This window comes from Pygoscelis adeliae, unplaced genomic scaffold (assembly GCF_000699105.1).
Source record: "Pygoscelis adeliae isolate BGI_AS28 unplaced genomic scaffold, ASM69910v1 Scaffold113, whole genome shotgun sequence".
In the NCBI taxonomy this organism is placed as follows: Eukaryota; Metazoa; Chordata; class Aves; order Sphenisciformes; family Spheniscidae; genus Pygoscelis; species Pygoscelis adeliae.
In genome coordinates, this window is record NW_008825108.1 from 6,079,248 (window position 1) to 6,106,742 (window position 27,495).

At 38.9% G+C, this 27,495-nt stretch overlaps 1 protein-coding gene across 1 annotated transcript in view; it reads right to left on the reverse strand.

Moving 5' to 3' along the window:
• Nucleotides 1–456: 456 nt before the first annotated feature.
• LGR5 (leucine-rich repeat containing G protein-coupled receptor 5) overlaps nucleotides 457–27,495 on the reverse strand; it is a 51,791-nt gene continuing 24,752 nt past the window's right edge. The window contains exons 4-17 of the mRNA XM_009327547.1: nucleotides 24,877–25,092; nucleotides 22,017–22,088; nucleotides 19,332–19,400; nucleotides 16,212–16,283; nucleotides 15,326–15,397; nucleotides 15,149–15,217; nucleotides 14,930–15,001; nucleotides 11,903–11,968; nucleotides 11,619–11,690; nucleotides 10,657–10,728; nucleotides 8,607–8,732; nucleotides 4,477–4,622; nucleotides 3,378–3,461; nucleotides 457–1,547 (exon numbers count right to left, since the gene is read on the reverse strand). Of these exons, the coding sequence (XP_009325822.1) occupies nucleotides 457–1,547; nucleotides 3,378–3,461; nucleotides 4,477–4,622; nucleotides 8,607–8,732; nucleotides 10,657–10,728; nucleotides 11,619–11,690; nucleotides 11,903–11,968; nucleotides 14,930–15,001; nucleotides 15,149–15,217; nucleotides 15,326–15,397; nucleotides 16,212–16,283; nucleotides 19,332–19,400; nucleotides 22,017–22,088; nucleotides 24,877–25,092 (2,299 nt within the window). The remainder of the gene's footprint in view (nucleotides 1,548–3,377; nucleotides 3,462–4,476; nucleotides 4,623–8,606; nucleotides 8,733–10,656; nucleotides 10,729–11,618; nucleotides 11,691–11,902; nucleotides 11,969–14,929; nucleotides 15,002–15,148; nucleotides 15,218–15,325; nucleotides 15,398–16,211; nucleotides 16,284–19,331; nucleotides 19,401–22,016; nucleotides 22,089–24,876; nucleotides 25,093–27,495) is intronic.

Genomic DNA, 27,495 nt, shown 5'->3' on the forward strand with positions numbered 1-27,495 from the left:
ATGAGGGCCATACGCAGATGTGTATAAAAACAATCATGGCACCGAAAAACTATTACTAAAACCAAATTACAATAAACAGGAAAAAAAATCCCAACCCCTGAAAACAAACTGTACCAGGTGATGCTTGGAAATAAAAGCTTACCAATTTAATGTGCTATTTTTGCTCTTGACCAACTGACGCCCTTTCTGAGTAGTGCTACGTTAAAAGAGAGCAGCTGATAAAACTGCACGAACTGCAGCAGCTTTCAGTTTCTCTCTTCATCCCAGCATTTCAGAAGCAGGCTGAGAAGGCTCAGGTATTGGATTTTCAGCCTGCTACAAGTTTTGCTATTGTCTGTTTTCTGATGTGTGTAACAATAATTCAGAGGCACTCTCTAGCTTGCATGCACACATCCATACTTACTTTCGGGATTAAAAATTTTGTAAACATAGATATTTTCTCTACTGCCACTGAAACTAGCGACATGGAACAAATGAGACTGATGAAAGATTGCAGCTTTCTGTCATTTGATAAGACGATGGCATTAGTGAATTGCTGGTAGGCATATCATATGATATGCTGGCACTTGTGAAGGTTACCAATGCTTGTGTTGAGTCACAAGATTGTTTTTCTATGTCTTCTGAATTCACAGAGATCAGACTAGCATGTTTTGATCTCCTCCATAACAAAGTTTGCTTTCGCAGACTTCCCAAGTCCTCCTTAAAGTGTGGATTGAAAAGTATATAAAGGAGTGGGTTTAGACATGCAGGCAGTGGAACAATCACTAGCAGTATTGACTTAATCACTTCTGGGCTGATAAAAGTGAGGTTTAGTAAGGAGGAAAAAGATAAGAAGGCCACAGGGCAATAAAGAATGCAATTAGTAAAAAGTAGCAAGGCTATATGTTTGACCATAGAGCAATCCCAAATGTTGTCTAGTTCTCCCTTTTCTAAACTACAGTAGAGCTTTGTATAAGCAATAGTCATTACCAGAAAACAAAGGGAGTTCAGCAATACCAGTGCTACCATGTAGCCCATAGCAGTAGGTTCTCCAAATGGTAGTGGTAAACAAAGTGGAGAAACCCCATACTCGCTCCCAGTGAGGAGTGGTATCACTGCAATGATTAGTGCCAACACAAAGCAAAAGAAAATGGCAATTTTTACACTAGCAATGGAGGATTTTGTTTCAAACTTTGTAGCGTGCTTTACAGAGAATGCACGTTCAAGTGCAGCTAGGGTAAGGAGGAAAATGGAAGCCTCTGAAGCAAAAATGGAGAGAAGGCCAGTTATTTGGCAGCCAATTCCACCTTCCCACCGTGCGCCGTACTGAGCAAAGCTACCAAAAGTTGATGCATCCACGCTAGCCAGTACTCCACTGGCCAGACCCATCAAGGCATTTACAGTAGCTATTAAACCGATCAAAAGTTTTATGGAGGACATATACAATGCAGATCTGAAAACTGTAGCAGACACCAGTGCGTTGCAGATAAAGGTCAAACCCACTATGGTCCACACTCCAATTCTGATCAGCCAGCTACCAAACAGATGGTCACATGGTTTGAAGGGACCTGAAAAGACAAAATAGAAAGGGCAAGGGAAACCCATGTAAACTAAAAGATAATTTTGCGCTTTCTAAGACATTAACTTTCATGCTTCTTGCAGGTTCTCAGCACGGCCAAGCAGTGAATTTCAGTCCAGAAGGGGAGCTAGAAATTTTCTCTTCCTTTGGAGTAATCCAAGACCTTGATAACATGCTGCTAAATGCATGTTGCACGTTGCGTTACTGGTGCACAAGTCTTTGTCCCTCAGCCCGAGTAGTCTATGCGTTTCTTTTTGTGCCTAGCAGTACAAGTGCAACGTGAATGTCCAGTCTGTAGTTTCAAGAAATGCTGTGATGTTTGTTAGTGTGTGAAAAAAGCTGAAAAAGATACCTCTCACTAAACTAGGACAGGTTGCTAATGAGTCCTGGTGAAGTGTGATGTAATGGATATGGACAGATGCACTTTGGCTACCTTACAACATGTCATTACAGAGTCCAAGAAAGTTGAGGCTGGCTTTGCATTTGGAAGTGCTGCCTTTTTGGAGGGGCTTCTGATGACCTGCGGTTGAAGTCAGGTCATTATGATTGAAGCCTGCTGTGTATTCTCATAGAATTGAGGTGCATACGCTGTGCGATTGAAGCTGAATGCTCTGCAGTCTGAGAAACATTATTCATCTTGGTAAGAGCCCGCTATGCTCTCTCAAAGCAAGTCCTTCACAGTGGGCTGTGCTTCTCCATGAAGACACAAACCCCACAGCTGAGATGCGGTCCATATGACTTCAGCTGTTGCCATCAAGTAGGCACAAGCATCTATTGTGTCAGTTTACAAGTTTTTCTAAGATACCATTTGGAAGATCAGCACGGAAGCTAAATTTTCTCTTGGGTCTGGTGATAACTTACCTTGAAGACAGCGACAATTTAATGAACTCAGTAGTTATATTTAGGCCATAGGAGAATATGTCATGGTCAAATGGTTCTAAATACTTTGGCTTCCCGCCTTTTCTATTCCTCTTTACATAACTTTTAAAAATTTATGATTATTTGCTGTTACAAACAAGAATCTTGGCTTGGAATGAACGCTGAAGTACAGTTGTCACTTTTTTTTTTTTTTCATGTTTCACAATGAAAGAATGGCTAGGGAAAATTTGCTGAATCAAGCAAGCAAAACTTATGACCACGGTTGTTAAACTTATGACCACGTGACCTTCCAAAGACATGTTTCTTTCCTTGCCTTAAAGGAAACTTTCAGTGGAATTGGTGGCCTGTAGCTTTGCAATTCAATCAATGTATTTCTTTTTCCTTTCTACCACACTGCAAAGCCAGGGGATGCACTATTCTACAAAGAAAATGACAGTGCTGGGGGTCCTTTGTGATGGGCTGTGTACATCAGTACAGTAGTGTTTGGTATTTCCTAGACATTGAACTAAACTGTGTGTTGTTTGAGAAGCTCAAGTGTAGAATAACTCAGTGAAGTTCAGAAGAATTACTTTAGCTTTGCAGAAGACTGAGCAAGCAAAGATTCGGCTCCCCTTTATTATCTGTGTCTTGGCAGAATGGAGTCTTTGCTCTCTCATTCCCTTGATAAGGGGATCAATTCCTGTGAAAAGGGGCGCAAGTGAGGATCTGCTTGAGGACCGGGTAAAACTTTTGTTACACTCATAGATGAATTTAGTAGCTGAATAGTTTTCTGGACTTCAATGCAAAATTTTGTATTATTGAGCAATGCATTTGTATTAGTCTCATCAAATTATTGCAAAATATCATGTTACTGTCCTAGTATCACATTCAGAGTTTGTTCTGCATCTAGAGTATCTGGTAATACTGTGTTTGGATTCCTATCTGTCTGGCAGTTTCATACCTGGAGAAGGTGAACATTGCACTGAATGATGAGCTTTCAGATCTTCTTCAAAGTCAAGAAAAAAATCTTCAAAGTCACGCTCATCTGTGGGGGAGAAAATACCCAGATTGGATACTGCAATTTTCAGCAAAACTTCTTTTAGTACAAATTGCAAAAATGTCTGTGGTATTTAAGGCCTGATCTTGTCCCTTTGCCTGCCAAACTGTGAGCAGAAGCAGACATACGCCTACTTGGTTTTGAATTACTGTACTGAGGATTATTTAAAAAGTTGGCACCGTCACTCCTCTGAAAATAATCACTTACAGGTACATTCTCTATTACCTAATCTGCAGTGTGACGGCTGCCTGGGAAGGAGTTTAAAAAATGAATTCTGCTGTTGTGCCAGGCTACTAAGAATTAACCCAAGTTTTTCTGTTGTTTCTTATGTCATCGCTCTACCACGTATTCTTGGCTCTATCCTTGCTGGGGCTAGCCCTGAACTCTGAGACTTACTGCTTTCAAGGAGTGGAGATAGCACAGAAAGCAGCAGGATGGTATAACATGTATGAGTGCACCTCTGTAACAGGTAACAGGTCAAGTAACAGACCTTGTGCTGAAGGGGAAGAAAAATACAGTAGTCTTCTGTCCTGGAGAGCAGATGCACTCTCTGGTACCCAGAAAGTGCCAGGAAAAAATATCGGCAGCTATGCCAAAGTAGCCATGTAAGCTCTGTGACTCATACTGAATGAAGCATGTGGACAGCAGGAGAGCCAAGGATGCATTGCTACTTCCAAGGCTGGCAAGAAACGAGATCTTTGCTGGCCTGCTCTTGTATGGGGTTCCATACCAGCACCACTGCCCTGTCTCTCACATAAAGGGAAGATTTAACTTCCCACATTATTATAGCTATTGTTTGGACGGAAAGATGAGCGAGTGAGATTTTTGAAAGGCAGACCTGAAAAAACGAGTTTGCTAAGCATAGGAATGCTTGAATAACATATTATCGGGCAAGAGAGAGGGAGAGGCTGCCTCTGTGGCTGTAAGAGAGTCTTGGATTTGTTTAACATCACAGGCTGCTCACAGCCTTCAGGTAGATTTAAAAGCCAAAGATGACGATTACCTTGAATTTGTAACAACCCAGCATCCTTCCTGTGAAAATCGTCAATGCTGTTATTCTCATCTTTGTTCCATTGGCTGGAGATTTTGTAGTGGCTCTCACAAGCTCCAAAGGCACAGCACTGATAAGCATAAGGCATTTCCATGACCCTGTAAAAGAATAAGGAAGCATGCCATGATACTGGTTTAGCACCAGTTACTGGATTGTACTGCTCCTCTACAGTTAGCACAAAGGAACTTGTTTAAATAACCATGACTGAAAATAAAAATATCTATGGGCAAAAATCAGTCATGATAATACAAAATGAGGACTCACAAATAAAATTCCACATCAGAAATGCAGATGATTTCTGGGCTGATTTTAGTAAAGGCACAATGAAGTTTTCTTACGCATTTTCATGGGAGATATGAAAGTGGGAGATATGTGCCTTGCCGTTGAGTGAATGTTACTCTTAGAGCTGTATTTCTATTTTATGATTTTGAATGATTTTACAGTGTAACTCAACAGTTTCTTCATGTTACTTTCTTAATGGTTTCTTTTAAAAAAGCAGATCCAAAGATCACAACTGCATCTACCTGCCTAACAGGCAAAACCAAAACATCACTTCCCAAATGGAATTTCTCCACTTTTGGGAGAATGCGATCTTTTGGAATTCAAACTTTATCCACCTCTTTCCACATCCAACTGTTTTCACAGTAAGGTGGCAAAAAGGAGATTGTCTTTCGTGCACATATCAAGAAAGCAGTGTTCTAAACCAAAAGGTGAATGAATCAGAAAGACACTGTGTGTGAAAACAGATGTTACTGAGGAAAAGGTTTTACTTTATTAATTCTCTTAGAAATGAGCACGGTCATTGCAGGACACTGGATGCTCATTCCTAACTCCTTTAAGATCATGGCTATTCCTAACACATAACTGGATATAGGTCAGTGAGTTTCAATGCTTTTGAGGGTTTCTTTTGTCAGAAAATTGCTCATTTCCAGTATGTTCTGAATTTAATTCCTTTGGGGATGTGCAAATTCTGGGGTAGCATGGAAGAACTACATATATTCAAGTTCTATAGACTACTTCTTCTATTCCTTAGACACATTTTATGCTTTGGAAGCAGAGATATTTAATTTGCACAGTTCACCAATAGTACATAGTAAAACCTAACAACTCACCTTAATTCCAGAAGCCCAATAAACCAAAAAATTCAAAGATAAAGAGGTGATTAGAAGTTATTCCGACTTAACTTAAAAGGAGTAAAATAGAACTAGATCCTCCTATCAGATTACTTTCAACAGGTTAATCATGTAAATTAACATAATGAGCATTCCAAGCAACCTCTAACCCCCTGGGAAATCTGTAAAGAAATCAGTCTGAATCAGGCCCAGTGCCAACAGGACTTAAACTTGTGTGCTAGCCAAAAGGTTGGTACAAAGGGGAACAAACGGAACCTTACGCTCTAAAATGATTTTTAAATTAGTGCATTTTGGGGCACATACAGTGCTGGAAGCAGTCCTTTTTATGGCTGGTGCTTATTTGATGTGGGTGATTAGATTTGGACTTTGTCAAATTAAACTCTTTTAGAAACACTGGCTGAATTTTTATTTACTGCTTATCTTACTGATGATATCTGTATCCTTGATAGGGTTTTTTCCTGCAGCAAGGAATGCCTCTTTTTTCTGTTTTTAGATTAAGCAGCAGAGAACACAAGGTCGTTTTCCACCTCACAAAGGCATGGGGTTGATGGTGAATGGGAAGGCACAGTTATGATGAATGCAGTAAATCACTGAGTTCTTTACAGCGCTGAATCAAAGCATCAGATAAAGAAGGAAGGAGTGGCTGGGGGGCCGGCCTTAGTTTCTCTCAAATTTGGCTCAGCTCTGTAGAGCGTTCTCATGCCATTGCTGCAGGTGGGGCAGAGGATGCTCAGCTCTTTGATGTGTCGGTGTATTGAACAGCAATGACCCATTTAGATGAGCACTTCCTCAAAGCTTGCCATAGCAGGCTGGGCTCAGCTCTGTAGAGCGTTCTCATGCCATTGCTGCAGGTGGGGCAGAGGATGCTCAGCTCTTTGATGTGTCGGTGTATTGAACAGCAATGACCCATTTAGATGAGCAGGAAGCTCTTATACAGGAATTTGTCTTTAATGTTGTAACCAGTGTCTAGTTCCAACAACTACAAAGGGTGAAATTTCATTTTGGTTTAGATCTCTGTTCAAGTTTGGTGCTTCATGCGTTGTCTGTGCAGTGACCCTGTGTGAAGTCCTGGACTCATTTTGATTTACAGTAAAAGTCCTGCAGACTCCAGGTCAGGATTTTACCTCATTCTCTCCTGACTGGATATAATTTGTTCTCACAGATGTTCATCAACTCCAGATATATTAATCATACTTTTTATAACCTTTTTTTAAGACTTAAGCTACTGCCTGACCCATCCTTGTTAACTACTTACCCAGATGAAATACACACTAGCAATGTACATAATTTTACTAGTAGAAAAAATCATATAAAGTATAATTTTGATAAAAGAATTAAAAAATCTTAGTTGTACATCATTCAGTTGAACAGTAGATTCAGATTATTCTAGGACTACTGCAGCATCTCTTATGCCTCTAGGCCATGGTATATATATCACTATTTATTTGCTAAGTTGAAGTAATCCATTTTCTTGTGTTTGCATTCTTTTAAAGAACCTTCAGGTATTTTAGAATCGTCACCTGCCTCAACATGTGGGCAAAGTCAGTGAGAGAAGAAAACCTACGGCAGAAGCTCAGACTCAACCATTCATGATTTCTTATGGTACCTGCTTCTTGACCTCTGAGACCCATCTCAAGGTCTCTAGTGTCAGAGACGCTTAAGGCCTCTAGTACTTTAAATGTTTGTGTTATAAAGTAGTTTCATACACTGTGATGAAGTCACTGCCCAATCTCCTCTGTGACAAAATACAAATATTTGGTTTATTAAGACTTTTAAGGCACTATTTCCTAACCTTGGAACCATTTTTTGCAGCTCTTCTCTCAGTTTATATTAACATGCCATCATAGAAGTGTTCTAGTGTGGATCCCTCCGGTGCTGTACGCAGAGGTTTAATCAATCAGCTCCACACTTCTACTCACGACTCCCTTATTGATAACTCCAAACACTCCAGGCCTTTTCATTAGTGGTAACGTCTCCTTGAGTTGTCTGCCTGCTAAACTCATGGGACTTCTTCAGTGCAAAAGGCAAATCTAGTGAAGACATAAGGATGGACTCTCCATCCTTGGAGATATTCAAAAGCTGTCTGGACATGGTCCTCGGCAACCGGCTCCAGGTGACCCTGCTTGAGCATGAGGGGTTGGACAAGATGACCTCCAGAGGTCCCTTCCAACCTCAACCATTCCGTGATTCTGTAACTATGTGCACACTGTTTAACTGTTTCAAATTTTATGATATCAAACCTTTTACAGTAAAACATGGAAAAAACATATGTCGCACTTGGCATCCTCTAATTAAAATATAAAAATCAAGGGAGAGTTAGGGGACACTCCCAAATACCCTGAAGTCAGAGGCAAAACTCTTTTCACTGTGATTTCTCTATGGTTATCCAGTGACTGGCAGAGCTGCAAGTAATCTCTAGAGAACATTTCCTTCCTGTATCACAGAGCATCCAGCAGAAAATTACTAGCATCAAAATGTTTTAGTAATAATGGCAAACTATTATCTGAATCTTAATCAAAAGATTACAGAAAAAACATGTTCAAACAAAAGAGGTCAAATATTTTGGAACGTTAGGAGTATATTCTTCCCTTGATATTTGCTGTGTTCTCATTAAATATAATGGAAGTTCTGTAAGCACAATCCAGTAGAAGAAGGACATATCACTAAGCTGCTAGAAATATTGTTTTAACAGCTTTTGAAACATATCACCAGGAAGCAGATGTGGCTCGTATTAAGCAAGTACTGGGGTTAGTATTTCAAACCCCTTCATAGTTTCTTCAGTTAAAAGTGAGCATAATAAAAAAAGTCTATCATTTTTATCATATTTGCTTTAGTTTTAATAGCACAGATCAAAGACTGACAATACAAAGTAACATGCGTTACACACTGACACACCTTCCATTGCACATGAGCACAAATGTGGCTTATTAGTTTTAATGATATACTCACTTGAGTTCTGGAAAATTTTCAGATGATATCAAACTTTGTAGAGCATGATTTCCTGTTAATTTTAAATGAGTTAAACCATGTAGCCCCGTCACAGGAAAAGAGGACAAAAGGTTGGATGACACATCCCTGCATAACAGCAAATAAAAATCAGCTTACGGGTTTTCATTTTTTTTCTTCAGCACTAGAACTGTCACGTTGGAAAAACAGGTTAGACTTTTCTAACTCAATCATGAATGACTGCATTAAGCAGAGGCCCCAGTCAGCAGAGCAAAGCTGCAGCACCGCTCAGGAGTATGCACCTACGTGTCTAGCAGAAAGCTAACAGTAATATCTAGCAGTTAGCTAAGTCTCTGTTGTCAAATTTTGACTCCAAACATTCATAGTGCCAGTTTTGAGACTAGCAAATGAGTTTAAAATCTGTTCATTAGATTGTTTGAATTAAAGGGGGCCAGTACCAGAACAGCTTCCCACAGTTTGAAAGATTCAGTGGGATGCTAGAGGGCACGGCTGCCCTGAAAGCTCCACAGGGAGCAGGTCAGGTGTATGGGGAAGACGTGTGTTTCAGGGTAGGACGGGTGTGGGCTGGAGCAGACGAAGGTGACAGTTCTAAGCTGAGGTTTGTCTGGGGAGCTGAGGGAAGACAGTGCAGATGAACATGGATACGTAACTTGGGGAAAGTAAAACAGGTGAACAAAAAAGTGACAGTGATCAAGGAGAGATGGTAAAGTAATCAAAGAGGGGGAAGTCCAGAGGTATTCTGTTCTCTATTTCTCCCTCTCTCTTCTATTTATTCTATGAGCCTTTTCAGTCCTCTTTGCAATTATCTACACTGCAATACTTAAGATGGTCAACAGTCAAGAAGGAGGAAGAAGGGGAGTCTGATGCTGCTGAAATGCTTTTAGGCCCAAGGCTGAACAGCAAAGTTCCTGTCCCTTGGACTATCTACTGAAATCTAAGGGCTAGACATAAAACAAGGTATGTTGACAGACTGGTCTTCTACCTATCTGGTTTAGTGTGTGTCCTCTTGCTAACGACATAGTTAAATACCAAAGGTGAAATTCTGGTCCTAATGCAATGGTAAAAATGACCACTGATTTCAGTCAGACCAGGGTTAGAGACTAGCATTTCAGGAAACACTGGTACACCGCGTGTGTGTTAAAGGGCTTTTTTCTTTAACCCTCTCTGACTGTTCTATGCTATTGACCAAAGCTACAATTTATTGCTTACCTCACAAAGAAGGAGAGTTCTGAGGAGGGCCCCAAAAGGCATGTCATAGACAATATTATCTTTATGGACATTTTTCAGTGCACCATTCAGAGGGGAAGCTTTGCACACCGACAGAAATGAATACCCCTTTCCAAATTTAGGTTTCCCAGCACCTGCTGGATTATCTGTGAGCAAATGCCCAGCAGTGCATCTTTGTGACAACCATGCAGCAGGATGACTCCAGAGGAATTTTTTTTCACGTCTTCCCCATACACCCAATGCCTTAGGGATTCACCTTAAAGAGGCATTACAATGACAGTGGGAAGTAGGAAAAAGTTAGTAAGGACTGAGAAGTGCTTGTGAAAAAGGCCTGCAAAATTGGCTGCTGATGTTTTGACCACTAACTACTCTGGCTGAACTTACTAAAGAAGAAAAACTATTCCATCAGATGAGGAACGATGAAATAAAGATGTGTACTGGAAAATGTTTCTTATTTAATTTTTAATCCAATTCCTTAGTCCTGAAACTCAACTAACAGGAAATACTTCCCACTGCTACAAGACACTAAACTGCTAACAAACTGAATGAAGAAAGGCAGATGCACTGATATTCTTCGTGGACCCCAAATCACTCTGATTACACAGTGTTATATGCAGCTTTTCCATAATACTTATGGGAATTGGTGAAGTCCAAGAAAGCAGGCATTGAGATATGTATTCAACAGACCAGAAGATTAGAATAGAGAAAGCCTCAATTTCTGCTGGGGCACCAAGTTATTCGATTTTTGTATGCTCTTGCAAGAAGAATGTGAAAATCTGAATGTAAAAGATATACAAATACTTACAGTTTGATCAGAGATGGTAAAGAGGAGAAGGCATTGGGGTGAATAATTTTAATTTTGTTCCAAGCTAAATCCCTACAAGAAAAGTGAGTGGAAAATTACATACCAACTGAGTGAATATGGAAGTTTTCATACACTTGATTAGGAGGCCTAAACATAAAAAAGGTATTAATTACATGCAAATATTTTGAATAAGCTTCTGCATATCTCATAGTGCAAAATCTTTTTTCCATTTTTAAATTATGTTAGTCAGTTAATGGTGTTAGTTATTAAACTGACAACTTTCTTAAAACGTCTTAATGCCTTCTGCAGTCTAAGGCAGTTATTTTCAGTCTGCTTCACAGCTTCCTAAGGCAGCAGAACGAAGGTTGGGGTATATGGACTGCTTCTAAGAGATCCTCATGATGTGACTAAGAACAGCAAATCCATTGTCAATAGGCTTAACTTCCTAATCTCAATCTTCACCCTCCCTGAAAAAATCAAAAAGACTGAAAGCAACTCTTGAAAAAATGTATGGGTTTGATCCTGCAAAAACTTGCAGCCACGAGTAATTTCTTGATAAAATTACTCTGCTAGCACGTGTCTGTGTGAAAACTGGAAACCCGCACATGACTGGACTCTATTTCTTAAGATGCTGTTCTCTATAAAAAGATTTCATGCTCCCTAGAGCTGATTATTACGTGAACCCGCCAACAGATGCCAGCTCTGGCTCAGTATCTCTCTCCACCTCCATCAGAAACATTTAGAAGTAAAAACTTTTATAGCTGTAAGTTTACAGCTTTGAATTCTTTGCTGCCGATGCTAAACTTCACAATGTTTGTTCTCCTTTCAGTTATGACCTAATGGGTGAAAGATCAAAGTGAGGAAAAACAGAAACAAGGATGTTTTGGGGCATATAGCGAGCAGGCAGTGTATACCCCATGTTTTTGAGAACCCGGGTGAATGGCTGTTAGGGCTGTACTCACAGAGACCGAAGAGCAGCCAGCTGCCGAAACGTGTCTGCTTTGATTTCACCGATTTCATTGTGATGCAAGTCACTGAAATAGCAATAAGAATCTCCTCAGTTTCAAAGGCACTTGGAGGACACTTCGGGGTGTTTCAGATTGTGTTTATGATCCACTTCAATGTAGTGTAAGGGTACGTATTTGGGATAGGTCAAATCGGCCAGCAATAACCAAATTAATGATGCTCAAACACATTTGTATACAGATGCTTCTTTTTAGGCTTTTTAGGGTAGTTTGGCGCTTACATTTTTTGGAGTTTTTTACATGCAGTAAAACAGGGTAAATCTTCCAGCAGGTTATAAGACAGATCCCTGTAATACACAAGAAAAGAAAAGATTAACATCAAAGTAACGTTAAAAGAAAAAGATCTTTCATTGTCTACCTTCACACTCAATTTAAAATAACTTGCTTTTATCCACACTCACAGAAGAACAGAAATGTGCAAACTCACTTATCATCTCTCATCTGTCAGATTTTGATTTCTAACTGAGGAGGAGAGAGGAGGGGAAAAGGCAAGATGTATTAACTCCATATCCTACGCTTGCAAATTCCTTGCATTGTCTGAAGATTTCCTGCCTGAAGTGTAGACTTCTGCTGAGTGTTTTACAGTAACGATATTGGCCATCTGCTCATAGGGAATATTGGATTTACATCACAGCCTTCATGTTCATTAAATTCTGACAAATATTTAAACCATTTAAAATAATCTACTAAAAATATATACTCGGATTTTTTCAGAGAAGATCCTGTATTTTTCTGGTAATAATCACGATGGACTGTAATCAGCTTTCCATTCTACACTTCTAATTAAGCACTATTGCCTCTGATCCTTAGACTGTTATATCTTATAACTGGGGGAAATGGTTAAAAAAATATTGGACCTAACTTTGAAATCAATCACTACGTGGGGAAAAAAAAACCTTAAAAAGACTTGAGCCAAAACTCAACAAATTACAGAATAACTGAAACATCTGGACTGATTTATAGTATAATATAACTAATCAAAACCAAGCCCAGGCAATTTGCAGAAATTGGAGGGGAAAAAAAAAAAGGAACCAAACACCCTCCCCCACCACCCAGCAGTCTCATCCTATATATACATGTTGCTCAGGGAGAACTGAATGGGAAATTTGCTAGTGAAAAGAATATAGAGAAAAAGCTTATGCCTATAATTAGGAAAAATGTCCTTTTCCACAGTTATCCAATATTAGCACATAAAAGAGTAATCTCTTTTCACTCCTGTTTCGAATTCTTTAAAACTGGTTCATCTCCACCCATTTACCTCCTTGGTAAAATTTTATTTTCACTGTTACTATTCCAACAGGGGCATTTAGAGTATTCTATATTTGATTTGTGCAAGTGGTGCAAGTAATGACCGTGTGTGTTTTTAAGGTATTCTACTCTGCTTTTACTAGGCACAAAGACTACCATCAATATATGTATGCTTTTTGTCACAGCAAAATTTGATTTGATTACGGCCTCTGTTTTTGTATTTTTCACAGCTACTCTGTGGTCCAAATCAGACATGACAGAGGAGAATTCAAGTGAGCTGGAGGCTTTCAGGCCAAGGTAAAAGATGTTTGGTATGTTTGGCAGACTGTGGCTATTCTGTCATGCACAGATTTGTGACTTAGGTCTTCTTAAAAGTATGTTACCAGCTTGAACTTTGTACATACTGACACTCTCTCTTCACACATGGGAAAAAAAACAAACCCAAACCCGAAACCCTTCTCCCCTCAGTTTCTGTTAGAGCTCCAGGAAATATTTTACTTGTTTATTTTTAAGGATTTTTCCCGCTTTGTTAATACATGAGTCTCCTGGCAGCAGCAGAGGGCAAGTGGTTTTGGTTCCCGTGCTGAGGTGCAGACCCAACTGCACTGAGGGCAGTCTCTCAAGGACTGCTGGGACCGTGTCCCCACATACACCTTTACTGCAGGTGCGCAGACACGCAGGAAGCCTCCGGGTACATTAATCCACATTGGGAAGTATTGGTGGCTAGGCAGGATGCACAAGTTGCCTTTCAAAGCAGAGTTTGCACTTGTAGTGTTTGTGCAGGTAGCCGAGCCAGGAAGCCCCTTCAAGATCGCAGTCGCCAAGTAACTTGTGGGGTTCAGCGCACCGCTATACTTCATGGCACAGGCAAAACTAACGTGCAAACCTAAATGTGGGCTTGGCAGGCTGGTTCCAATCTGATGGGAACGGGGAAAGAGCAACTCTGAGTACATGAAATTGCTGTTAAATTGGTTCCCCACCCTTTTAAATATCAGCTCTAATAATACAGGGTGATACTCAAAAATAAAAATGTGAATTTCCAATGGACAATCCTACTCTACTATGAACTGTACAAGTTATTAATTACTATAGTATTTATTTGCCTTCTGTTTGGAGATTATTTATTGTTTTTGAATAATACAGGACATACTTAAATTTAAGTCTGTGTGTAGACTTTCTTCTGGCAACAGACTCTGTTTCTGTCTTTTATCATTCTGGAAATGATTATATTGAGTCCATCAACTAAAACTTTTTTTTTTCTGGAAATGTTCATGACATCCATGCTGGTATTCAAATAATGTGTTATAATTAGTGCTATTTCAATGTTGGCCAGAGAACTAATACCAAATACATTCCTAGTGATGTAATACATAGAGGAAAGTGCTGTTGGCTTATTCTCAAAGAAGCTGACGGAATGATTACTTTTGTTAGTGATTAAGCAAACTCCAAGGAAATCTCCAAGCTAAAATAATATTCGATATTTAGTATAAAAACTATGCCCCAACTATGCGAAGGAATAGTATAATATAATAGAAAATATTAAAATTTCAGTTAACTACTTATATCTGGTTGGAAAAGAAACTAAAAGAGGAGCACAGCAAGAACTCAAAACTGCACTCCTTACTCAGTTATATTTTCCATTCACTTCACTGAATTATCTGCGTCAGTGAGGGAAAAAACCCTAGGCTACTGTAGGAGAGACAGAATGAAAGAAAATAAGGTAATTCTGTTGTTTTTTAAACAAAATCAAGAACCGTTTTACCCTTTCCTAAAAATATGCAAAGTAATTATCTTTTTCAGCAACGTATGGGAAATCCTGACTGATAAGTGGATTGTGAACTTTTTGAGTAACACGGGGGCCTGCTCCCTAAGCTGAATTCCTAAGAAGTAAAGTGAGACACAGAAATAGCAGTAACTGGGTAATTTTGAAATCATAATGATTTCATTTGTCCATTAATCTCTTGCACTAATGTAATGTTAATAATCTTACTGAAACGTACAGCACTTGGAGATTAGGTAACTGGTCACAAGCTGATTTGGGGAGAGAAGTGATCTGTGCTCCTGTCAGTGTCCTGTCGAAAGTATTTATAAAAAAAAAAAGAAAAAAAAAGATCACTTTTTAAAGATTGCAAAACAAATATATTTTTTTAGGACATTCTTTAGAATAAGTCAGTGTCCAAAAAAATAAAACAAAGCAAAAATACTTCTCTAGCACTTACAAACTCTCCAGACTTGTAGTCCCTGTCAGGTCAGGAAACTCTGTTATCTGTGAAGCACCATTTAAAGTCCTAGAATTTAAAAACATCATTTCAATACAACTGTTGTGAGGGAAGTGTGGGACAACTCTAATATTGCAACATATAAATACAATTAAAATAAAAAAAGGAAACACATACAGAGTTCTGAGTTCTGGTAAGTGTTGAAAAGCAGATTTTCCAACAAGCTGGATAGGATTATCATAAAAATGACTGCAAAAAGAGGATAAAAAGACATTTTATGAAAAATATTTTAGAAGATTCTAAATATATTACATGATTATACTATAAGCAAATGAGTAAACTCTCTATGATGAATCACAGACTGTGCACCTCTGGTTGTAGCAGAGGTGCACCTCTGGGCTTTTCTCACCCACTGATCTATATCCATCAACCACATTTCACATTTTGAATATTCAAGTAGTCATTGTTTTCTTGGTTTTAAAGCCAGAAGCCAGTCAACAAAATATTCCCTCTTCCTCCCAGGTTTGCAAAGATAGAAATCCAAATATGAAGAACTTTGTTACGACCTGAGACAAATTTAAGGTTAGCTCTGACTTCTTCACCTGCTCAGAAGAGGCTCCCTTGCACTTTTGAAGAAGTCATGCTACCTTTGCTCATAGAATACTATTGCTCAAGATGAGTCACTATTTTTCTCACATTTATTTTACAATTTCTTATTTTGAGGTTTGCCCATTAGATGTATTCCCACGTAAGACAATGGGAACTCAGACTGGAATCCATCAAGAGTAATTTTTGCTAGCTTCTACATTGCCAGTAATCCTAAGACACTTAGAAGAAATAGTTCAAATAAAAGGTCAAAGGCCAGACACCACTACTCGCTTCCCTTAAACAGGGCATGCAAACTGCCATTCTTTCCATGAAGTTGGAAAGACATAAGCTTGTTTGCTTGTATAATGATGTGCTATGCAGTACACCCACAAGACAAGCTATTTGACAATTAGCCACAAATATGATACTTAGTTCCCCAATAAGAAGAGTCATTGAAAAGACTCTTACCACTTACATTGTAATAAGTGATGGATTACCCACAAATGCACGCTCAGGTATTGACTTGATGTTATTGCTATGAAATCCCCTACAAAAGGAAAAATAGTTTACACAGTAAGAAAAAAAAAGTGAAGGCACAATCTGTATTCACAATGCACAACAATGTTTTGTTTGTAGTAAGAAAAGTGCCTGTATGTAAAGGTATGTCCTTGTTTTCTGGAATAAGACAGAACTGAGAAAAGCAAAAGAAAAGAAAAGCAACGAAATAGCTGGAATTCTGCACTTTTCTAAATGAACAAAACCATTTGGATGAAGTAAACTGCAAAATGGCATTTTAAAATTCAGATGCCCTCAGTAGGAAACTGCTTCGTAGCTGTATGTCATGTATCTATGAATCTATGTGTGTATGTATATGGATATAATGCAGATATGTAAACACACACACATGTATGAACTAATAACATTAATAGTTAAATATTAATAATTAAATAAATAACAATAAAATAGTATATACATTTCCCCCGTACTTGTTAAACTGCAACTATTTCTTTTGCTGGGAGAATAATGGATTGCACAAGTTTATCAAGTAAATGATTTTATACATTATATTGTAATATGTTGAGCCTCCCACAATCACCTTTTTGTTGAAATATTTTAAATGTGGACTACTATCCAATGTAGTAGTGCCTGCTGGATAGAGGGCCAAATCTTTGTCTCATCATTAATTGCTGGATTTTATTCATACGAGTAATTCTCCATTGTGAAAAACAAAAGAAACAACTAAGATTTCAAAAGAACAATGATGATTTGTGTGGGAAACTCCCATTAGTTCAGTCGGGTATGAAAAAGGCTTCCCAACTTAAATTTATGTGTTTAGAAAGCCTCAAATTGTTCACTGATGCAAGCGCACTCGGCCATTACTTGAACAGGTCCCACATTATTGGTTTTACTTGTTTAGGCATTGTGCTACTGCTGATGAGCTACAGAGCAAGGCTCTAAATCCCTAGTTATAAAACCTGCATCCATGCAGACACAGACTCTAAGCAATATGAGGGTCCCATTTAATCTAGAACCGCTAAACAGACTGGTTTTGTGGCTGTATTGAATGGGATTCCTTGCATGGCAGAAAAGCTAAGGAAATGGCATGGCTACTTCCCAGGGCAGTATCTGGCCCCTCATCACCATTCTGGCTTGAGTTGGAGTGAGGGAGCAGCCCCATCATCAGCCAAGAGCAGACTCCAGTGCATTTGTGCAGAGAAGAGCCTGAAGCAAGTCTGAGCTGGTCGGAAGAGAGCATGGTCACGGCTGCAGCCTGTGTCCTGGGGCACTGTACCCAAGTGATACAGCCTGTCTGAACTGAAGGCACTTTGTAGCCTGGCAGTTCACATACTGAGCAAGAGAGCAGTAAAATCTATCAGCACCCTTGGGTAAAAAGACTGTATTAAGGCCACACTGGGAAAAATGCTTTTATACGTATCTTCAAAATCCAGCCTTCAAAACATTACGTATGCATTAACTTTGGGTAACAGCTATACCCGCTTACTTTGGAGAGATAACTACTCCTACAGCTGAGACCTTGAAGTGCCGAGCATCTGGGACAATGGTGTTCCTGTAGCACCAAACAGATATGGCCCTGACTTGCTGGCCACTTGCCAGCAGATCTCCAGCTCTGACTGGCTGCCTTGGATGCCTCCAAGCTGTAGACAAAAAGCCATAGTCTGTGTTTTCAGCCCAGGCACAAATTCTGAGCTCCCACCCAGAAACACCCTTACTAAGGTGGCCCCGCAATGAGCTGAACCTCTGTGGGCCTGGGTTCCCACTTGGGTGAGAATGGCAGGGCATGGACAGCCTTGTGGGAGACACCTTGTGCTTATAAGATGGGCTTCCAGGGCCCAAACAAAGCACTGAAGGACATGGTCTCATGGCCTGTGCTGGATTTGGGATGTCAGGTTGCAATTTCACACTCCAAATATTTCTTGCACCTAGGAGCTTATCCGAAACAAGTTTTATACTTCACAAGAGGTGAAGTCCTACAGGGCCAGTGAGTAATCTCAGGCACATCAGGCAGTTTGTTAGACTGGGCAAGGTGCATTTACTGCAAACCTGGGTTATCCATGTTTGGCTACTGACTCCAGAGGTCAGCAAAAAGGCAATCCTTCGAGGCCACTGGATTTCATAACTATTATTTTCGCTGACAAATGACATAACAGCAGCTGAGAACAGTTGGGCTGAGAAACTCATAGCCCCACTCCCTTCTCCAGAGCCGCACTCTGCCAACACTGGAGGTGCTGAACTGGAGTCAACACTGCCTAAGGATCCCTGCTTTGGAAAAAATCCCAGGTAGCTACTTAAAGCAGCTTTAAGATCAGTTTGTGATGTAGCAGGGGTACAACCGTGTCCAACTCCTATATGATTACCTAGTTTTTTTCAAAAATCTATGCTGATGGTACCAGCAACATGGTAAATAATTCAAATGGAAAGAATTCTGAACATACGCATTGATGTGTACAATGTGTGTATGATGTGTGAACATAATTTCATTCATTTTTTTATAATTCAGCTGTTTCTTACAATAAACTTCTCTGGTTTCTTTTCATTGTTGTTTTTTTTAAATGCAAACTATGTGCATGCAGAAGTGTTTTATTTACAGCATTACAAAGGACTATTTATATTGAAAAGAAACGGCTTTAATTTAATGGGAGGAGAGAGGGAAGAAGGTAAAGACATTTAAACCTGATGGACGAAAAAGGGTGCCACGTCTTCTTCTGCTTAGACTAGAAGACTAGCGTGTATATATATATATATCTCAGAAGACTCTGATATATTGCATTGCTTGCAAAATCCAACTGTTATGTTTGGGACTCAATGTGAATTAATTGTGTTTATTATTTACTGTATTCCAAGGATGAAGTTCCTGGCAAAACCCACTGCACAGTGCAGTAAAAAAGTAAAAGTTGTCAGAACGTGAATGCTCTAAACTGAATGTTGAAAAAGATCTTTTATGCATGTTGGCATGTTTATTAGTTTTTTCTAGGATATCAGTTTTTAAGGATTACTGATAAAATCACCAGCATTAAAAAAAACAATCACACACTAGACAAAACATCCTCCTTCCTAATATGAGCTCTGTACTTACAGTTCTTTTAGGTTTGTTAGTGTCCTGATAGCAGTGGGGAACTCGTCCAGACTGTTGTAATTTAAATCTCTGTGTGAAAATAGATTTTGTTATTTAGGTTATGCACTGCATAACGGATAGCATAGAATTGTTGGCATTTGTAATGAAATACCATCTTCCATGCATTGAATAAATACATACAGCCAAAAGCCAGGAAATCCTCAAAAATGTATGGATATTTTCCAACAAACTCTATTTAGGGCACATTATCATTCCTAGTTTTTATCAGCATCCTATTTTTAGTTATATCTTAACTATTCTGCAATAAAGAAAACATAAGTGGATTCAGATACTACTAAGGGATTTGCTGTTTTGTAAATTGCCCATCCTTTTCATTACTTGAAAGTATTAATGGGAAAAAAATTCTTTCAGACAGAATATTCAACAACTTTGTATGGTGAGCTGCATTTTACATGGCTAATACATCTCACTATAAAGGTTTCATTTGCCTCTGACTCACTGTCTAGTTGTATTAGTTTTTCTTTTTTTTTTGTTCTGATGAAAAACTCTCTGAAGAGATTTTTCCCAGTGGTTAAGTGGTAAAAATAAGAGATACTGGAGTTTGGAGGGTAAAAATCATTAGAGGAAATCTTCCTCTGGTAAACAAGTGGGAAAACATACAGTAAATTTTATGTTATCATTAACTGTATTGTTAATTTTAAGATTTGTCAATATTCATACAGAGAATGTTTCTAACCACACAAATTGTAAAATTGGTAGTTTAGTTAGGGTAGTGACCTCTGCTTTAAGAACTGCTCATGCTGCAGCGGTAATTAGACTTTATTCTGGTAGGCTGAATGGACTATCAGCCTACTTCCACCCTCAGCATGACATGTGCGTCCTTTAGCATTCAGGAGACACCTGAAACTAAAATTGAGATATGCCAGTTTACTGTGATGCTCTCTGGCACTGCTTTGTGAAGAATATAGTCTGAAAAACTTGAGCAAAAGCCTTTTTGAACAGGCAAAACACAAATCACAGTTTACAATAGATTGAAATTGAAATAGTATCAGGCTGAAGTAATGCAGGCAGGAAACTGCTGTCTGAACTCAACAAGGCTTTCCTTCCTGCTTGTAAATCTCTCTCTCCTGCTTATTGACAAAAAGAGATTACAGGCATGTACGGTTTGGTTTTGCCCTCCAGTGATATGTGATTTCCAGACCTATGGGTTGATGCAAACAAATGATCTTAAAGCTGGCGTCCATCATTTACACCGAGGTCTCCTTAGATTATCTTGAAACTATCTGGAAACCGGTCTATGCAGTATGCAATTACTGTGCTTGAGGCAAGTGCTACATTCTCCTATTGCAGTGAAGTGGCTGCACCTACACTTATTCCCAGGTTCCTGACTGTCCTCCGTGTTTCCATCGCTCTCATGCCAGGTGGCTGGGACTGGGTTTGCAATTACTTACTCCATTGTTCTGTTTTTCCCCATTTTTGACCAAGTGCCATGTGAATCTCACTTAAAAAAACAAAACAAATGATTACATTTTCCTTCTTCCTTTCCCGTCCCCCTTTCCGGTGCTACACTAAGGGACTTCCTCTCAACTCACAGCCGGCTAAAAGTCAAAATTGTAAAATTGCAATTCAGTGCCAAGGGATCAATGTAATCAAAACTAGGAATAAAAAAAAAAGCCCAAAACTTCTTGCTTTCTGATCTTAATGAAACATGAAAGTGGGCAGTACATAGTTCTGCAGATGAGAAAGCAAATAGTCACCTTTAGACTAGCATTATTCATGGTTGAAACTTTCTCTATTTGTTCCTCGTAACAGGCCTTAAAAGGTACCTCTCTGTCTTGGTTGGGTGAAATATCTAAAATCTCTGAAAATGATCCAGCTGACTGTGGCACATGCCAGGGGGAACGATATGCAAGGTTTTACTGTCCCTGTAGCATTTTTGGGGTCTGTGGTCTACTCTAGAAGACAACATCTTTATTTGACTAACTCTGTAGCGAAATACTTTGTGCTAACCATCAGCACTGCGTTCCTGTTTGGTGTTCTTCTGTAGAGTTATTTTTTGTTAGAAAACTCAAGAAAATTTGAATTGGTCTGAACAGAACTACGGTGAAAACTTGAGGAAATTTCAATCTTTACCAGTGCTACTCTTTATCAGAGCTCTTTAAAGACAAAAACTTGGATACAACTGAAACATTCCTCTCCCCCCCCTTGTAAAACACATGCACAATTTGGCTACCTGGCACTTTTGCTGTTTCCAGGGATAAAAAAAATAAAACCATCTAATTTTATAACCTTCCTCTATGGTGAGACAGTTCCTTAACATTAAAGCTTTTCATTGTGGCAATTTCCCAATCCAGCTATTAGCTTTATTGATTAAACAAGACAAATAAATAGTACTAAACTAGGCAAACATAACTGTTCATGAATAGCCAGTTCCTTTACAATGCTCGGTACAGTTTTCAACTGTCCTTCAAACAATTTATCAGTTGACAATGCTTATTAAAAAGGCAAACTGATTTTATAGTAAAAAATAGGATTTGCTACATAGAGTCATTGTAAAGCATCACTTAGATCCTGTAGCGATTAGGCAAGCCAAAAACCACATTTGGCTTTTAGGCTATCTTTATTCTTTCAGAATATTAATGAAAACACTGAAAAAAAAAGGAAACAAATAAGAGGTCAACTCACAAAGTCTCTAGGCTGTGGAGCCCATCAAAGCATTTCTTTCCCAGGGAGTAGATTCTATTGTTATGGAGATGTCTGCAGGGGAACATTAAGCACACAGTCAGGCAAGCACACTACACACAGTGGACTTAAGCAAAACATTTTGATGGTTAAATCAAAAGAAACTTATTTTCAGGCATGCACTGATTATATGCAAGTCATGCTTTTGCAAGAGCATGTATAGGAGGCACCTCCGCCGCCCTCCTCTCTTTTTTCCTGATACCTCCCCACCCACGCAGGCTTCCATTTGGTTTCATAGAAGGGATTTGTTTTAAAACCACCTAGATTGTTTAAAAAGGGTATATCCTGGAGTTCCAGGTTGTGGTTTGCATATCGAATACTGGGAAATTGTAGACATATTCTCAGTAGTGGTTAATTAATAGGTTGCCTTAAAAACTGTGCGTGGGGTGTGAGGTGTATATTTGGAAGATGTATATTCAGAGGGTGTTAGAGGGTATGGCACAGAACACGAGCAGGTGAGGAGATGGATAATACAGCAGACAGGAACAGGGCATTAGGCTTGCAGAATGAAAGAAGACACAAAGCCGTAGGACAAAAAAGTCATAGCTTCACTGAGATGAGTAAACTAAACAATCTTTAGAAGTGCTGTAACTTGTCTTCCTTTGAAACCTCAAAAATCTCAAACTACTTTCTCAAATGTTTAACAATTGAAAGTAATTTTGTTATATATTTCAACCAACTGCCCCGCACGACGGCTCAGAGTGCTGCCTGTTTCTAAGTCTTTTAGACCAACGTGGAAAAAACCCACTCTGCGTGAAGCTCATTAATGTGAGCAGATACAACTTGGAGCCACTTCAGGTTGTTTTTTAAAAAGGATGCTTTTTTCCCAGATTTTTCCTTTTATTTTATTCTTGACACTCTACCCTTATAGTGGAGGGAAACTATGGGAGTAGCGCTTTAAAAGAAAAGAAGGGCTGTGAATGAGGGGCTGCAAGGCACTTCCCCTTCAATGCTTCATTCTGCTCTGAAAATAATGTTAAAGATCAGAGGCTCTCTGAATGTTCTGCAGAACCTACAGAAATTGAGTCTACCTGCCCATAAAAGGCAGGGATTCTGATGGCAAAATGCAAATGTTCTGTGGGTTTTTCCTTTCCTAGGAAGAAAACTCATCAACTTTTTTTTTTTTTAATGACTAGGCTGACCTTTAATGCTTTAGTTAGCATGAAGAGTGCATCTCCAAATTCCAATTATGTTTGATCTTTAATGATAGAGCTTCAAACCTGCTCCAATTGACCATGCATTTTTGCACTGAGTTGAAAATTTGCCAGACTGAATAGAGTAGCAAACAAAAGAAAGCAGAACCACACACAAAGATTTTGATGAGGCAAAAATATCAGATGTTGTAGATCATGAGGAATGATTCCGTTATTTATCAATATGAAGCCCAGAAGATTAGAAATAAGGAAGGCATTATCTAAAATAAGGAAACCTAACTGAGCAGAAGCAATCAGGGCATGAAAAGAAATAATCTTCTCCTGCATTTCTTAACTGTCCTCTTATCACTATATTTCTGGTAGGGATCTAGAGAATGACGTTCAAGACAATCTTTTGTCTTTAGTATTAACTAAGATGAGTCTAGAAGTTCAGTCAAATGACAAGTCCATCCACTCTTTAACTTGAATGGGACTGATACTTAATGTAAACAGAAGGCAAAGATTCTGCGGCACAAGGCAGCCGTCACCCTCCATTTTTGGTGCCCTATATGCTTATATGAATATATTAAGCACCAGGCAGAGATGGTGATTGTAACTGTCAATAGAGAACCCTGGCATATGCCAGGTTCAATGCTTACACTGGGGCTAGAATATGCTAAAATAGCATGCTAAGTGTCTTACAGACTATGGTTTCAGACAGCTTGTAAAGCTTGACTATATTATTCTCTCTTTAATAATGCTAACATTTTCCAAAGTATCCTGAAATAACTTCTCCATCTCAGTTCTCCTTCTTAGTTTCTCCAGCCAGTCTAGAATTTTTTCCACTTGGTACATTCCCAGAAGATAAAAAGCTGAAACCATGCTCCATAGTATTCCTTCCAGATTCTGGTGTGAGCTGCGCACACTTCATTTAGTTGAACTGGTATGCAAAAATAACAAAATACAAAACTACGTATACTTTCTATGAAGGGAAATGCATACTTTTTCTACTGGATGGCATTCTTTCCAAGTCACCCAGAAAGCTTTCAGTTCATTTCCTTTTTCTAATCTTCACTCATTCAGTACACGCTGCCTTAGAGTCTTAGAGGGCACACAATTCATCTCTTCCTGTTTGTTTTGCTGACCAGATAGGGTGATTTTTTAAATTCCCTTACATAGTTCTTTACTGGAGATGGAAACTTTTAAGCTAGATCAAAACAAGTGATTTAGCAAATGCTAGTTTAACTGTAGGAAGATGTAAAAAATCTGTTTATCCAAGATAATTTTTTAAAATTTTGTTTTGTAGTACATATACAATCCAGAAAAATTATTTTTCAGAAAGAACATTTTCTACAAATGGAATTAACCTCTTGGTAAAGGAATATCACTAAGCCTAGTGCAAATGTAGAAAGGAAACTGCAGATTTATAGCCCCAAGATATCAATTTAATACTAAGAATGTAAGACAAAACAGACGTGTAATTAACCCATGTATATACCTCTTTACCTATCATTTGCCAACTGGGGAGGGACTAGGGGAATATTTAATTATTAAAGGTTGTCCAGGCAACGTCTAAATTAAACATTGCATCTTCAAGTAATTTATCACAAAACGGTCAAAGTCCTGCAAAGAAGCAGAGATTGTGGCTAAAAAACAATCAGTAAACTTACAGAACTACCAAACTAGAGAGGTTTCCAAAAGCATAGTCTGGTATGTAATTAATTTTATTCAGTGCCAATGTCATTGCCTGAAGTGCTGGTAAACTTCTAAAAGCCTGGACGGGAATTTCTGTCAAAGAATTATCGTCTAGCCACAGGTGTCTAAGGGAGACCAAGCCATTGAAGCAGCTGGGGGGCACATAGTTGATGTGGTTGGCATCCAGCCGTCTAGGAGAAAAAGAAATAGAGAAAATTGACTCCGAGAAAAGAACAGTGGACTTACACAATGGATATCAGAAGTTATCACCAAGAACACAACCCCAAAGGATGGACATGGATTGCCACATCCATTTTTCACTTCCCGGAGATTCTACATTTCCATCTTGTTTGCAACCTCACCCCTGAGACCTCACATCGTTTTTACAAGCCTCCTTGTCAGCTGGCTCCCTGCAGACAGCTCTCCTTGGGAGCCATCAACTCACTGAGAGCACACACTGATCATTTTTGAGCAGAACCTCTACAAAGCAGGTATGAATTGTTTCTTTTCCCAATTATTTGAAAGTATGGAATCAAAAAGTGTAAGAAACTCAGCCAGAGATTCTCTTTCAGAACCTGTAAATCACTGAGCTGCAAGCTGGTTTGGGTTTCCATATGCTAGACACCCATTCTAAGAGCCAAAAATAAAACTCACTTCTGAGTCTCTGTTCCCGTTCTACCTTTTCTTACATATTGTTTATTCCAATGATTCTAATGAGCACTGAAGTTCACGTTTTTTAGTAGTGGAGCAAAATGTTTCTTAAATAGAGATTAGTGTTGCAAATGCGACGTATTTATTTTGCAAAAGAAGTTATTAAATACACTTCAGTTGCTGCAAAGCCAACAGAGGGAGCTCAACTGCACATCGTACCTCTTCAGTGTCTGCAGGTGGTATCGTGCTCTCTAGAAATATTATGTCATATATTCATTGGCTTTTGCTTTTGCTCTGTTTTGCTTTCCCACTGTGATGCTTTCAGGGAAATATTTAAAAGCGTCCTTCAGATTTCTGAAACTTCGTGAAACATCCAGACGGTGATCTGTACTCTGATACACTTTTTCTGCTTTTAATGTGTTATAGTGACTTGTACCTTGTTTGGAACATGAAAGTCATGCTCTAAAACTCTTCTTGAAGATGTCTGTACAGAGGAGTAATTAAGTGAATGGTGAAACAGAAATAAATTTAAATAGATGTTTGAAAACATTACAGAACAAACAGACACACCCAGGGTACAAAGAAGTAATTCTGTACAACCTAAATTCGGTCTGTTTCAGAGAAATGCAATACTCTTTGTGGCGGCCACACTAATCTCTTTATTTAAAGCTGCTTCTTCATTTACAGTCATGTAAAATGTCAGGTCCATTCTATCTCCTGCTCCATGCTGTTCCTACCTACTGCATGAGAACAAATAATGACTGCTAAGGCTCCGTGCCAGGCTGACAAATAACTGAGACAAGGTCAGTTGGAACAAATTTATAAAGTTCAGTGTCAAAGCCCTTGTACAATTAAATTTTCAATATAATAACTGACATGGCAGGCAGCAGAGACAGAACTTCCAAAATAACTCAAGGGTCTGTCAACAAATGGGTGAGGCTGGAAATGTTTAGAAATACTCATGCCGTACCTCCCCCATTCCCCAGGCAACAACCCTGCTATGCCTGTGTTTTCAAATAAGTTATAATTTGAATGAGTAGATGAGGTTTCTTTGTGTTCAGTCAGAAATAGATTTCTTCCCTGGGTGATGCTGGTATGTAAAGTAAGAAGTTACAGTTGCCTTAGTTTGACAGTTACACTGATTAAAGAATGGAGGCTTTATTCAAACTAAATGTGTTACTGTATTACAGTTAACATCTTGTTCAATATGAAGCTTGCCTGTGCAGCTCTGACGTCCCCACGGACTCCACAGGAGTTACTCACAGGATGCCTGGCTGCGTGGCAAAGCCAACAGTCAGTTGTTTATATGTGACCCTGTGGCTGAAATGGCAATACTTCTGCTGTCATCAGTGAGACCAGGATTTTTACCTTACCAATATTCGGTAGCAAATCAAGGAACTGATTTTGTTTATAGCTGAAGTTTCCAAATATAAACCCACCACTGGCTATGTAAACAAAATACACAACATAGAAAGAAAACAGGGCTGCTGTAATATAAATGAGATTCTAGGTAGTTGGATTATTGTTTAAATAAACTTTGGAAGAAATCAAGAAGCTACAATGATTTGTGCTGCAGGTCCTATAACTGGATTATGTATCCTGCAAGTGCTCGTAAGAAGTACTGCCTCAAGTGCTCTTTTGTTATCTAATCTTTTTAAAATTTCCAAGTACCATTTTCCCTCTTGCAGATATTAAAAGGTTTCAGCGGTGGTTATGTTTCCTGTCTTACTGTAGGTAATGCACACTGATGTATAACTCATTGATCAAAATCACTGTTTTCAGCCAGTTGTTTTACACATGTTGATCAAAGTTTTGGCACTTCCAGAACTAAACCCATTAACTCACAAACATGACCCTATTTATAATTGAAAATATATAGATAACATGTGGTGAGTTTGAAAGCTGCTGTTATATTCCAGAGAGAGCCAATTTAGGGAAGCAGG